The sequence below is a fragment of the Glycine soja genome, chromosome 19, assembly GCF_004193775.1.
Source record: "Glycine soja cultivar W05 chromosome 19, ASM419377v2, whole genome shotgun sequence".
Lineage (NCBI taxonomy): Eukaryota > Viridiplantae > Streptophyta > Magnoliopsida > Fabales > Fabaceae > Glycine > Glycine soja.
Genome location: NC_041020.1, coordinates 4,060,303 through 4,075,149, shown reverse-complemented (window position 1 = coordinate 4,075,149; position 14,847 = coordinate 4,060,303). Strand labels below are relative to the sequence as shown.

General features: G+C 34.1%; 3 protein-coding genes and 1 pseudogene across 4 annotated transcripts; 3 read left to right on the top strand and 1 right to left on the bottom strand.

The window, feature by feature from the left end:
- The first annotated feature begins 289 nt into the window (after positions 1-289).
- Positions 290-2,600, top strand: LOC114399689 (uncharacterized protein At2g29880-like). Of its 2 annotated transcripts, XR_003663798.1 has the most exons (3): positions 290-888; positions 982-2,489; positions 2,580-2,600. XR_003663798.1 is itself a non-coding variant. In XM_028361900.1 (2 exons), the coding sequence occupies exons 1-2, from the start codon at positions 532-534 to the stop codon at positions 1,630-1,632; spliced, it is 1,008 nt and encodes a 335-aa protein (XP_028217701.1). In that variant the 5' UTR covers positions 290-531; the 3' UTR covers positions 1,633-2,571. The 2 variants fall into 2 exon arrangements, 1 of the variants encoding a protein (XP_028217701.1); XM_028361900.1 differs by lacking the exon at positions 2,580-2,600 and having other exon boundaries at positions 982-2,571.
- On the top strand, positions 1,932-3,395 carry LOC114398487 (protein ALP1-like). Its single transcript, XM_028360693.1, has 3 exons — positions 1,932-2,183; positions 2,301-2,489; positions 2,580-3,395. The coding sequence occupies exons 1-3, from the start codon at positions 1,932-1,934 to the stop codon at positions 3,276-3,278; spliced, it is 1,140 nt and encodes a 379-aa protein (XP_028216494.1). The 3' UTR covers positions 3,279-3,395.
- A 277-nt stretch (positions 3,396-3,672) lies between these two features.
- On the top strand, positions 3,673-6,713 carry LOC114399389 (annotated as a pseudogene).
- A 3,505-nt stretch (positions 6,714-10,218) lies between these two features.
- LOC114400008 (protein SPIRAL1-like 1) lies at positions 10,219-13,964 on the bottom strand. The gene is made up of 3 exons (XM_028362249.1): positions 13,839-13,964; positions 12,105-12,439; positions 10,219-10,740 (listed from the first exon to the last, which is right to left on the bottom strand). The coding sequence occupies exons 2-3, from the start codon at positions 12,411-12,413 to the stop codon at positions 10,657-10,659; spliced, it is 393 nt and encodes a 130-aa protein (XP_028218050.1). The 5' UTR covers positions 12,414-12,439; positions 13,839-13,964; the 3' UTR covers positions 10,219-10,656.
- Between the last annotated feature and the right edge of the window lie 883 nt (positions 13,965-14,847).

Below are 14,847 nucleotides of genomic sequence, written 5' to 3'. Positions count from 1 at the left end.
TGTTTTTTTACAACGTTCATTATTATTATTATTATTTTCTTGTGTTATTATTAAAATGTTAATTATTAATGTGTTATTATTATTTTTTTGACAGCGTGTTATTATTATTATTATTGTTTAATAATTTTTTAATTGTTATTGTGTTATTATTATTGTTATTTTGTTAATAGTTTTTTTTTAAATGATTTTATGATATATGAGTATTATTTTTATGGAAAATGCTAACATGTGCCCTTAAGACACTTGTTAGTGTATTATGTATAGAAATTTTGTATTGAAAATTGTGCAATTTACTTTTTTAAAAGTCAAAAATTGTTGTTTTTAAGACATAGTTACTATTGGAAGTATCCTTAACATGTGCCCTAAGTGCGCATGTTAGCATGACCCTTATTTTATTATTAGGTAGTTTTTTATTGGTTTTTCTATTGAATTGTATATTATTCGGGATATAGTCACTATACTTTTGACAATTAGAAAACAATAACTATTTTTGTCAAATAACTAGTTTCTTATATATATATTAGCGATCAAATGGGGGATTCACAAGAAAATAACAAAGGAAAGAGTAGAGACAAAGATAATTATGTATCTTGGACTATGGAGGATACCAATGAGTTGTTGCACCTCTTGGTGGATGCTATGAATAGGGGATTGCGTGATGCCAATGGGTCACTTAGCAAACAAAATGTAGAACGAATAATACTTCCTCAACTCAATGCAAAAACTAAATTCCCTAAAACTTATAGTCATTATTTGAGTCGGATGAAGTGGTTTCGAAACCAGTATAACATGATGTCAACCCTTATGCGCAACAACTCTGGCTTTGGATGGGACCCAATTGGAAAAACTTTCACTGCTCATGAGGATGTATGGAAAGATTACTTAAAGGTGAGCTAAGTTCATAATCTTTTAAATATATTAATAGTTATAAATTTAGTAAATTATAATATTTGTAGTATATTAACAATGATTTTTTTTTAGTCCCACCCAAGTCACAGCAAACTTCGAGGAAAAAGTATGGTTGATTATGAGTATTTGAAGATCGTTGTTGGGGGTGGAGTTTCTAGCGGGAATAATTCTATATCAGTCGATCCAGATGATACTGATGCAACAACTTTTGAGCCAGAAAATAGAACTGTTGGGATAGAAGAATTTTCATATGATCCTAATAGTGATACATTCATAACACCAAATAACTATGAACCAGCATATCAGCCTCCATCACCAAACCAACCAAGTCCACCATCCCACCCCCCTTTAGATTCAGAGGTTCCCATAGAAAAACAAAACTGTCACAAGCGAAGGAGATCCGAGTATGGAGGGAGTTCAAGCGCTGTTGGGATCAACAATCAAGGCAACGTTCTGGAAAATCTTTCTGTTGGCATTGGGACTATTGCTGTGAATTTTGAAAAAATATCCAACATGATGGAGAAAAGAGAAAAAGATAGAGATAGAGATAGAGAGCTCGAGGGTATTATTTGGGATGTTATAAAAGAAATTCCAAATTTGGATGACATAACGCGTTTCAAGACAGCTGAATTGTTAAATACTAAAGCAAAAAAGGATTTTTTCTTGAAGATGTCACCGGAAGAACGCTCATCTTGGATAAACTTTAAGTTAGGGAATAATTAATATTTTGATCATCTATTATTAACATATTATTTTAAACATCGTGAGTTTGTTGAACTATATCTTTTGGGTCTCTATTTTGGTTGAAGTATTTGGTTTGTTTTTTGGTCGAACTATTATGGTTGTATTTTGGTTGAAATATTTGGTTTGTTTTTTGGTCGAACTATTATGGTTGAAGTATTTAGGTTATATATTTTGTGAAATTGTTGTGGTTAAACTTTAGTTATATTTATTTTATATATGAATTTGTATTAACTTTGATATTGACTTATAACCATGACCATGACATAAAGAACGAAGAAATGGATGGAGATATATATAATGAAGATACAAATGATGAAGATATAGATGACGAGGAAACAAATGAAGAATTTTATGAAGCCACATACACATATGTGATGGCAATTTATGCTTTAATAGATATATTAAATCAGTTTTTGAATATGATGCGTGGTGAACATATTGAACGTCCATTAACTCGACGACAAATTACTAGTCGGGGATATGACTATATACACAAAGCATTAAACGATGATCCTGCAATCTTTCGACAAGTATATAGGATGTATCCTGATGTATTTCGAAAGTTGTGCACGATTATAAGAGAAAAAACACCTTTGGAGGATACAAGATTTATTTGTGTTGAAGAAATGCTTGCATCATTCCTACAGATTGTCGGCCAGAACACTCGATATTGTGTAATCCGCAATACATTTGGCCGATCACAATTTGCTACAAGTGAAAATTTTCACAAGATTTTGAAAGCTCTGAACTCATTAGCACCTGATTTAATGGTTAGACCAGGCTCAACTGTGCCTGCAAAAATAAGGGAAAGCACAAGGTTTTATCCTTATTTTAAGGTATGTGATCATTATCTAATTATAACAAAATTATAATTATAATTGTGATTATTATAATAATATTTATGATTATTGATACACACACTTTAGGATTGCATTGGAGCTATTGATAGTACACATATTCCCGCATCAGTAAAAGGACGAGATGTAAGCAGTTATCGTGATCGTCATGGAAATATATCACAAAATGTATTAGCTGCTTGTAACTTTGATTTGGAATTCATGTACGTTCTTAGCGGGTGGGAGGGTTCAGCACATGATTCCAAGGTGTTAAGTGATGCTTTGGCAAGGAAGAATGGACTTAAAGTGCCCCAAGGTAAGTATTATCTGGTGGATTGTGGATTTCCTAATCGACGCAAATTTTTAGCCCCATATCGAGGTGTACGATATCATCTACAAGATTTTGCAGGTCACGGTAATGACCCTGAAAATGAAAAGGAATTATTTAATCTTCGGCATGCATCCTTAAGGAATGTGATTGAGAGGATATTTGGTATTTTTAAATCGCGGTTCACAATTTTTAAGTCAGCACCTCCATTTCTATTTAAAACACAAGCAGAGCTTGTGTTGGCATGTGCAGCACTTCATAATTTTCTTCGCAAAGAATGTCGTTCTGATGAATTTCCAGTGGAACCTACTGACGAGTCTTCATCTTCATCTTCAGTGTTACCAAATTACGAAGACAATGATCATGAACCCATTGTTCAAACACAAGAGCAGGAACGAGAAGATGCTAATATATGGAGGACTAATATAGGTTCAGATATGTGGAGAAATGCTAATAATTAGGCGAACATGAAGTGAGAATCACTTTGTTATTATTTTTTTAGGCAATAATGACTTTGTTATTAAAAGGTTTAAAATTTCTATCGTTTTTATTTTCTTTATTCAAACATTATAATTTATTTATCATCTTTTTCATTCACTTTTGTAACTTCCGTTATTTTTTTGTTTAAAATGTATTAATCTTTCAAAATCTTAAAAATCCATAAAGTACTTTGAAATCTTAAAAATCTGTGTTAGAAATCCATTAAAATCTTGGGTTAAGAATCCTGATTGTAAAAAGTCTTTTAAAAAAAATCTTTTAAAATCCCACAAAATCAATACAATCCCACATAATCTTTTAAAATCTTTAAGATTGTTTTTGTCAAAATATTCTCTCAAAATCCCAATCCAATAGTCACTAGTGACAACATCATTGTTTCAAAAATCTGATCTTGTTGTGGGTTTTGTTGCTTACGGGTTCACTTTTCATATTTTCTTTTGTTAGTTACTTAGAATTTGTTTCATGAATAAAAAGTTTCTGATGATGACTAAGCCCAATTCTTCTCTGCAAGCTTACCTGAATGTGGGGAATTTATCACTGTGTATCACACTTTGAATCCCAACCCACCAACCAGAATGTTGTCTAAAAGAAAACCCCTTTACAGATTCCCACTCATTCCTGTTTCTGCCCTTATCATATGCCTCTTCTTCTTGGTTTTGTATCACTACCATGCAAAACCTGATTCCCAGTTCCATGGATTGTCCAAAACTTCATCAACATCATCACATACCCCTCGATGCTCCGGGCAAGCCCTCGCCTTGGGGGAGAAATTCGTGTCGTATGCACCTCACAGCGGGTTCAGCAACCAGCTTTCGGAGTTCAAGAATGCTGTTCTGATTGTGGGGATACTGAATCGGACTTTGGTGGTTCCTCCCATTCTGGATCACCATGCCGTTGCCCTGGGTAGTTGTCCAAAGTTTCGCATTGTGGATCCAAAGGATGTTCGGATGTCTGTTTGGGATCATGTGATTGAGGTCATCCAGAGTCGAAGGTTAGTGAGTTGTCACTTGTTGTTGGGTTATGATTTGTGTTTTTGCGAAATGGCTGGTGAAGAAGGCTTGAACCAATGCTTTGGGTGTGTGAATGCCAATATGATCCAGATGAGATTGAGTGGATCTATTAAAATTTGATTTTACTTACTAATAAGTTTGTTGTGTTCTCTTAAGTCTTAATAAATGATTACTCACAGGTCATAATTCATTTAGCATAAATTTGAGAAAAGTTGAAGTTCTGGTCCTAAAGGTATAATATCCAATGCTTCAACCATAGTTATTTTGTATCCCTCTTTTTTCTTTTTGTGTGATTTTTTTATCATGCCAATTGTAGAATTATAACCATTAATAATACTCTTGCTCCCATCAAGATAAATATGTCCCCTTCCCCTATTCCTGCCTATGTATATAGGATATTTTAAGAAATGATTTCTTTCTTAATAGTGGGATCCATGGAAAGAATAGGGATTTTTTAAGCTATTTCCATGGCTATCAGAGATACTGACGACTCTTTCTATTCCATGATTTTCACAGTGCAAAATCATTTCTACCAGTTGCTTGCTTTTTGGTTGATATATAATTGTAATTGATAAGGTTTCCTTTTGTATCATGATAATGGCGGCTGTAACTTTCAAAGTAAAATTTAAGGGCATGAATACCTTTCTTCCATGGTTTCTGTATGATTGACATTTTATATTTGAAACTGCAGTTCACTTGGTTACCTGTATGAATTTATTTGTTCATTTTTCTCACAGGTATATCTCCATTGCTGAAATTATAGATGTCTCGTCTTTAGTTTCTCCCTCTGTTGTTCAAGTAATCGATCTTAGGGATTTTGTGTCAATATGATGTGGCATCAGCATAGATTTGGCTTGCATAAAAGATACAAAGTTGCAGTCCTCTGTTTCTGAAAGGCTAAAGCAATGTGGATCTCTGCTAGCTGGGGTCCATGGTAGTATTGGAAAGTGTATATATGCTGTCAATGAAGATTGCAGAACTACAGTATGGACTTACCATAAATATGGCCATGAAGATGACAAGTTGGATTCATTCCAAGCAGATGAACAACTGAAGCAAAAAAAGAAAATATCATATGTTAGGAGATGGAAAGATGTATTTAAGACTCTTGGACCTGGTTCTGAAGTTGAATCAGCCTCACTACTGGTATTTGGAAGCCTTTTCTCTGCCGCATACAAAGGTTCTGAACTACATGTTGATATTCATGAATCTCATCAGGACCAGAGGTTTCTATCATTGATGAAGAAGATTAAACGTATTCCATTTGTCCTAGAAATTATGATTGCCGGAAAGCAGTTCGTTAAAGAAACCATAAAGGCTCCATTTCTTTGTGCACAACTTAGACTGCTGGATGGGCAGTTTAAGAATCATCAAAAGGCTACATTTCACGGATTAAGGCAAAAAATTGAATCTATGAGGAAGGAAGGCCTTCTACCCATTCATATTTTTATAATGACTGATCTTCCTGGAGATAATTGGACTGGTACTTATTTAGGTGATTTAATTAGTGACAAACGTAATTATAAGGTGCATTTCTTGAAAGAGAATGATAAGCTGGTTAGGCGAGCAGCCGTAAAACTCATGGCAGTGGGTCATGGACAGAGGTTCATTTCAAATTCAGATACTTCAATTAGTAAAAGGTATTGTTCCAGTCAGAGATTACCAGATCTACTTCTTTATGTTGAGCAGACTGTATGTAGCTGTGCATCTCTTGGTTTTATTGGAACTCCTGGGTCAACAATTGCTGAAAATATAGAACTAATGAGAAAGATTGGCTCAAGCTCTCAGTACTGTTGATTGCTTTGTGGAAAATCACTTATGTTAATAGGGTTTTGTTGATTGATGGGGTGAAAGTTCAATCATGTTTGTACCAGGAGATGATTGAATAAGCCACGTTCTGAGTTATCTATTCTTTCCCCAAATTTTGACAATTAGTCACCTATGCCAAACAATAGCCATTTCTTAGGAGACAGACAATCAAATGTCAAGAGCATTGTTCTTATGTTAGGTATGAAACTCTGCTATGCATATTGTTTCCAAAAGGTTACTTTCTTGATGCAATTTAAACCATGACAGAAATTAGCACCGAGATTTCTGTCAACTTTGTTATTTTTAAATGCTTTGTTTTACTGGATAAATTCTATGAGCAGTTAGTTTCATGGGGAATTGACTTTGTTTCTTGCTCCCACTTTTTACCTTGTTCAAACATTTAAGGCAGTGTACTAAGTTGTCATTTTTTTTTTCATAACATGCCATTTTGCCTCCCCAACTAGCCCACCAATCTTTTCCTCTTCTATCTTGAGTTGGTGGAGTGGGAGCAAGTAACCTTGTGTAATTTGTACGACTCACAATGGCTTTGATGCCTGAGAATTTCTATTTTCTTGAACATGAGCAAGTTGAATACTATCTTGCTACTAAATGGAAGACAAGTACACAGCCAAATTTCTTCCACATCAAGGTTTAGATGTTGTTTGAGGCGTGCTAATTTACAAATATATGAAGTATGAATGTGTGTCTGAATTATAAGGTAATGGCTAAGTATTGTGGAATATGGTTTGATCCCGCGATATTTGAAATCAATTATATGAAAATAAGATTATCAAACTCGAGAGTTTATGTAGACTCGTGGAAGTTCCGTAGATCCAACTTGTAAGAATCTACTTCATATAAAAATAATAAAAAAATACATATAAATAACACATCAACATTTCAACAACATAATAAAGTAAAATAGTAAATCATAAATTCTAGAGCAAATTACACTCATCCCCATGTGTTTAGGGTTTATCACACTTACAACCCTTCCGTTAAAATGAATTTCTTTTGTCTCTCCTAAACCATCATTATTATTAACGGTGTTAAATTTCAAATGAATGTCCAAAACACCCTCATCACTTAGAAACCCTCATGTTGCTCTCTCTCAAACCCACCCTCAAGCCTACATTGAAACAGTGCTTCCTCCTTTCCTCTGCTGCACACATCGACAACACCACCGTTGAACTCGCCTCCGCTACCTCCCCAATCATCAAACGGCACAACCTCCTTCTCCTTCGCCACCACCGGAACATGCTCCACACTCTCCAAAACCATCTCTTTGTCGCATACAATGAGGATCGGCTTAGATCTGCAAGGTGACACATCGTCGTCAGTGACCTATTGCACAACCACCAAAATCTAGTGAATTCGTTGCACACACACAAAATCTCGACAACTTCGTCGCACACGCACCAAACCCCGACAACTCTGTTGTGCACCCACCAAACCCCGACAACTTCGTTGTGCACCCACTAAAACCCGACAAGCCAGAGGCACACCTACCAAATCCCAACAAGCTCGAGGCACACCTACCAAACCCCAATTTTTGAATTGTTGTTGGATGCACGATTTGTGTTTGATTCGGTTAGTGGGGTTTGTGGCGAGTTGGGATCCATGTGATGGATGTGTGTTTGTTGATTTTTGAGGTATATTGAACTCGAATCTGTGTTGTTAGGATCCCTGTGGTTGTGGTGGAGATCGACGAGTTTGGCCTCGAAAAGGTAGCAATGGAGACACATGTCCAAAGATTTTTAATTTTGAATTTGAAAGCATGATCAGGTAATGTGTGTTTTATTCTCTCTTTTTTTGTTTTTATTGTGTTATTGTTCATGTGGTCAATGACCTGGGTTGTGTTGATGATTTGGGTTGTGTTAATTATGTGCATTGAAATTGTGTTTTTGAATCTACTTTGAGGTGTTCTTGAACTTGTTGAAACCCAGAAAATCAAAGTGTCTCCATGAAGAAGATAAGGGCATTTTGGATCCAAAAATTCATTAAAATGCATGTGCTTGGCACATGACATCTTAAAGTTAACAAGATAGACAGTTAGGGTTTGTGTAAGGTTCCAATAATGAGTGGGTTTGAGTATGATAAGTCTTAAACACAGGGGGTGAATGTAATTTGCTCTAAATTTTATAATACTTAAATAATCAAGTCAAGTAATGCATCATTACTAAATAATAACTTGTGGAGGTGATGATAATGGTAGAGTATTCTTATTGAGGGTTTAATGTAGTTGGAGAAAAAGGAATTGATGTTGTTAGAAGTGAGAGTTCTTCAATTTAGGAATAACACATCAAATGAAGATATGTTGAACCCTAAACGCACCATAAACAACCCAAAACAATTTGTGTTTTGATCTAATTTTTTTAACTTATCGACTAGTAACTCAGTAATAAACTTGAGAGTCTATTGAGTTTGCATAGAATCTACCAAATCTATTCATATTCTACTAAAAAAAATTGTATACAAGTCAACTCGCAAAGGATAAGTGGATTCACAAACTCGTAAGAATTAGTGAGTTAATTCGAAATTTTGATGACGATGGTTGGAAAGAGACTTGATTGAACTTAAGTACATTTCAATAACACCACCTTAACATGTTAGTCTCCATTACATTTTCAGAAAGAAGATGGTATTATTATTTTTTTACATAAACCAAATCATTAATATTTATTTATTTATTTTACTTGTTTAGACTACTGTACCCTGTTTGGTGTTGGCAACTTGGCATCCGTGCCTTAGCCACAAGGTGCTTAAAGTGAGTGTCAATTCCTATACTTGCTGTCTGCCCACATGGAGCAATGTTTTCAGATTGGGCATCTGTTATAGTTTTTTTACATTGTTTACTACGGGCACGGCTCATTTCAATATTCTGGCAAGGAGAGGATGCTATTTGACTTGGTTCCAATCAAAAAGAACAAAAGCTAAAAAATGTTATACCTTTTAAAGCACTTCAGGTTAAAATTAGTGTTCCTTTTTAGTGTTCTTGAAGCACTTTAATATGTTCTCAGTTATTTTAACCATCGATCATTATTTTCGCCCCGTGCATACCTTACAAAACCTAATTCTCGCACGGTGCTTACCATGTATGGGATACGCACGCTAGCCGACTTCTTTGTTTTAATTTTACAACTTTGAAAGATGAAACAAAATTTTAATCATATTTATTATTATCAACTTCAAAACTTCATTTTAAATCACAACTTCAATGAAAGTTGCAAGAAAGAAAATGATCGTTTACAAACTCATTCATGTAATAACAAACTAAAATAATGCACAATTTAATCACTCAAGAAAAAAATAAGTAATTTAAATATTTCAAAAAATAACTTATTATTAATAAAAGTATGAATGAGTTTGTTAACTATTATGAAAAAAAATTATTTCAAAATAAATAAATAATAATACATTCTACTTTAATTTAAAATACAGCACAATCTTAATCTGTCATAATTTGAGAAGAAAAAAAAAAGTACATACTGTTACTTCTTTTAAAAATAAGTTTACCTTCAAATTATTTGTCTTCTATTCTTTTTATTGTGAAATATCGGCGATAACATCTGTCATTTAGTAAACAAAACGAAACACTTTGTCTGGTTCCTTTCTCCTTCTAAGACTATTTTTAATAAAACCAGAATATATAATTTTAAAACTCATTTTATTTTATTTTCTAAAAGCATATTAAGCATAATACAAAAAGCCACATATTCTCTTATTCCATCACATTTTGCCCAACAACTCAAGAAACAACTACAATAAACATATAAAAATGCAAATTGGATTCGTTACCAACAAAAAAAAAGTGCTTCGAGCAATAAATTTAAAATAATGAAGTCAGATTGGAACAAGAAAAGCTAAAAACATTGATGCACAACTTTAAAAAAAACGAACAATAACCTACATTACCAACTTAACCCCCAAGGACCGAGTTCATGTTATGTAAAATTCAGGGTGTGTTTGAATTCACGTTCAATTCACTTTAATACTCAGAAACATGAATAGAAGTGCATTGAGAAGTAGAAATGAGAAAAAACCAAATACTCTCGTACATGTCTAGAAACAAAGAAATCGAACAAGACCAATGCTGCTTTACTTAATAATTGCATTGAGAAGTAGAAATGAGTAAAAACCAAATACTCTCGTACATTTCTAGAAACAAAGAAAACTAACAAGACCAATGCTGCTTTACTTAATAATTCCATCACATGGAACAAGACCAATGCTATATATGATCCCCAGGGTCATTTCAATAAAGTCAGCATCATGAAATGAACACAATAATAAAGATAAGAGAACATTTATGAGCCACTTTAGCTCATTCGCACAGTAAATTTCATTAATCGAAACCCACACAATAACACAGAACAACAAACCTATGAATCAGCTTAGTTTGGCCATCAAGCCACACCAACATTGTCAAGAGATTCAATTGAACAAGAAACAAAGTCCACTGGTCTAAACACAATGCAACACTATCCATTTTACACATGATACATCACATGGTAGGTATGAATCAGTTCCCTGGAGGACCACCAAAGAGGTAATGCAAGGAAGATCCACCACCCGGGGCAGCATGAACCTTGGTAGATGGCCGATCCTGCACCCAAAGCAAAACCATGATTAAGAAACAATTCCTCAGTACCATAACCAAAGCTTATTTAAACAAGGGCCAATAAAGTTAACAAATTCAATCCCAAAGCATGAAATCAATTCTATAGTGTAAAAGAAAGAGAGGTACAGTTAGCCGTGCTATGGCAGTTGTTTAGTACTTTTTTCTCCATGTACAAATTCCTATCATTTCAGAATTTCACTGTGCTGAAAATTATAATTAAATTGCAGCATCAAACACCTCTGCTGACTTCACTTAACATTCAAATAAAAGGAGGATCTGGTGCACAAGATTCCCAACTAGTGAGGTGAGGTCTAGGGAAAGGTAAATGTACATAACCTTACACTTGCAAACAAAGACCTATAGGTCACAAGGCAGCAACCTTATGACTGCACCAAGGCTCACCCTCTCACATAACACTCAAATAACAAACTGTATTTACATTAAAGGTCAACATGATACACAAAAACTTCCATGATCAACAAAGCATGAGGCATGAAATCACAAGGAAATTTTCTATAGGAAGCCACCATAAAAAACAAAATATGAAATTGCTACATGGCAAGCTACAAAATTACAGGAGTAGAACCAATTTCTGTAGCATGTGTCATCAAGAAAAATGAGATATCGCAATTTTAGTTCATGCACTTACAGACAGAAAAAGGAGGACAAAGTACATATAACTCTAAACAGGACTAGGGAGGGAGATAAAGAAATATTAATTCTTAAAGATTGAGGTTGCTTTGTTAGGTTATTTGTCAGACAAAACCCAAGAAAGTACTCAGAATCCACACAAGATAAACAAGAAAATAAAGAAAACATGCATAAAGTGCATATTATATCTTATGGATATGCAAGAACAGGAGACAGAATTCCTGTTACTCCCTGCTTAAGTAATTTATACATGGTTTCCTTCCTACCAACAGAGCAAGGAACCATGCTTAAGTAGCTGAGCCAAGAAATCTGAATTATTCTTACATTAAAGTTTTGAATTTTTCACTATAGCTTTATGCTAATAGAAATCTGAATTATTCTAAGTAATTTATACATGGTTTCCTTTCTGTAGCACTATTGCAATTCAAAACACTGTTTTACTGAAATAGGATCCTTGTGAAAACTAACTTTGCAACTTCATTACTTTTTACTGAACTATTACTAGGAAATGGTAAGCAAGAGGAGGAGACTCCAATCCTCGTCTACTTTACTATTAAGCTTTCTAGTATTTCCTAGGCTAATGTAAGTTGAAACAAACAAGTATATTTAGAGCAGATATGCAGAAAATAGCAAGAGCTAATTACATAATACAATTAAAATTAAAATAATCATAATAGATAAGTTGAGAAGGGCAGTACAGTGAGAAAGTTGCCACAGTTTTGCCCATCAGCGCGATGGTAATTGTTTTTGAGACTTCCAGGAATTCCAGCTGGAATTTGCTTATCAGCTGGTGCTGGTGCTGGTGCTGGTGCAGGTGCTGGTGCTGCTGCTGCTGCAGGTGCAGGTGCTGCTGCTGCTGCTGGTGCTGGACTTTGCTTATCAACCGGTGGTGAAGGAGCACTTGCATTTTGAGTGCGAGCACCATTTGCACTGCTGGCAGGTACCCCACTGCCAAAGAGATAATCCAAGGAACTCTGTCCACCACCAGCACTGACCCCACGACCCATTTCCAGTCTGTTTGGTGTCACTAAACCTATATAGCAGCATAACATTTTTTTTGCCACAAGGAATTCAACAACCAACATTCATGGAAAATAACAAACCAATAGCATCAGCAGACAGAACCATGAGCTATCAGAACTCAACAAAAAAGAAACAATTATATACCAAGCACCCCAAAGTAATAAGTTTATTAGTTTTTATTGCACACAGATGATTATTTTACATTAATAAAAGAGCATTCATAAAGTTTCAATCACATACAGTCTCCATCTTTCATCTTTCAATTACATTCACGGGTAAGCTTATCAGTGTGCATAAACGAAAAATGCAGCTGTCAAAAATGAAAAGCTTGAGGATAGGCAAAATTTTAAATCCATGCATTTAGTGGTCATCAAAATGATTGAAAAGGTAATTTGCAGGAAATTTTGAAACTATATAACCAACATTCATAAAGTTTCAATCACATACAGTCTCCATCTTTCATCTTTCAATTACATTCACGGGTAAGCTTATCAGTGTGCAGAATCGAAAAATGCAGCTGTCAAAAATGAAATGAATAGGGAAAAATGAAAAGCTTGAGGATAGGCAAAAAATTTAAATCCAAGCATTTAGTAGTCATCAAAATGATTGAAAAGGTAATTTGCAGGAAATTTTGAAACTATATAGCCATTTTATTTTGACACATAAACATAAATCCCCTTTTCCTTTTCCTTTTCCTTAATCTGCACATATCTCTTCAAGAGGATAAAATTTCTGAGGAAGATCAGATGAAAAGGGCACTCAGCCCCATTTCTCCTATCCTACAATGCAATAAAAAATTTCATCTGATTGCATCCCTTTTAGTTCCATCATTATACACTTCTTTCTTCACAGATCAAGCAAACACAAAACCATTCCAGGGCCAGGCACTTCTGATCTAGCTATTCCCAAAGTGCATGGACTCAACACTTAAAAGGCACAGAATGGAATAAGAAAACCAGTGAGATCAGATGCTAAATCTCAGAACAAGTGACCCATCAACAAATCAAAGCTAAAAAATAAATCTTTAAGCCACTCAAGCATAAAAAACACAATCAGGAACACGCCACAACGAGATTCACAATCCAACTCACACCCGTCAGTCCAAACTATTTAAAAAACAAAGAAATCTAACCTCAGGGGTAAAAAAAGCCAAACCCCACTAATTGTTTAGCCAAAATGAAAAAAGAAAATACACCAACAAGCATGCAAGAAAAGAAAAAGTCCCAGAAATTAAAAAAAAAAAAAAAAAAAAAACATCATGAGTTAACTAGAAACATTATCATCAGACAATAGAAAACAGCACATGAAACATATATGATTAAAACCCAGAGAGGAAAATAGGTAGCACATGGTGTGGATCGAAATGGAAACAAAGAAAGGAGTGAGATCTGAAGTTTTTTTTTTCTTACCTTGTTGCTGCAAGAGAACCACTCACTCACTCTCACTCGCTGATAGCAACCGAGTCGGCGAGGCTTAACACACTATGTAACAGCTATAAGAAAAAAGGTGATATTTATAAAGGAGCCAAATTTATTCAAAAACATAAAAAGTAATTATTTTATTTTTTTATAAAAAAAAAATTGAATTTTTTTTAGTGTGGTTGTGGAGCAAGGTCAATCAACTGAGCTGGCTTTTAGGCCCACAGCAATATCCGTGGATGGGCCATGATCCTTGCCTGGCAAGCACAATAATGTCCCTCACGTGCATAAGTCTTGGTTGTCGTAGACGCGTACTCAATACTTATGTTAAGAAGGCACAATGGAAGGGGTGGTTGTTCTTGTTCCCAAGTAAATTTTCCTTCACCACAACGTTTCATTCATCAGAGGTAACCGTTATAAATCAACAAAAAAAAAAAAAGATATTCGTTATAGGATGAGTTTAATGATCATCTACTTAATTTTATACCATTATCTAATTATAAATTATTATTAATATTATTTTTTTAAGTAATTCATAATTATATTAAAATCATTCAGTATTCATCTTAACTCCCACATGTTAATCATATATTTACTTTAGTTTAATCTCTTACATTTTTTTTCTTTGCATTTACTTTTTTTTACTAACACAACAAATTGTTAGTTGCTATAATGATTTGTGCATGGTGCAAATGCGCGGAAGCTGCTCTTTATCATAAAACTAAATTTATTATATCTTTTGAGTTGTAATTAAATGACTAGATTTATATTATTAGTGTATAATCTATTTTTCTCTTATATTATTATGCTAATTTTTCAAAAAAAAAGCTAGATTAAGTTTTGCTTGGAATTATTTTTAATTTAAACTTTCATGGTTTTGAAATTTAAATTTTCATACTAAATCTTAAATAAAAATCATACAAAACTTCTTAATTCAAACTTATTTAGTGATGTAACTTGGAGGTGGCAGTAGGAACAAAGAAGTGGTGGATAGGTGATA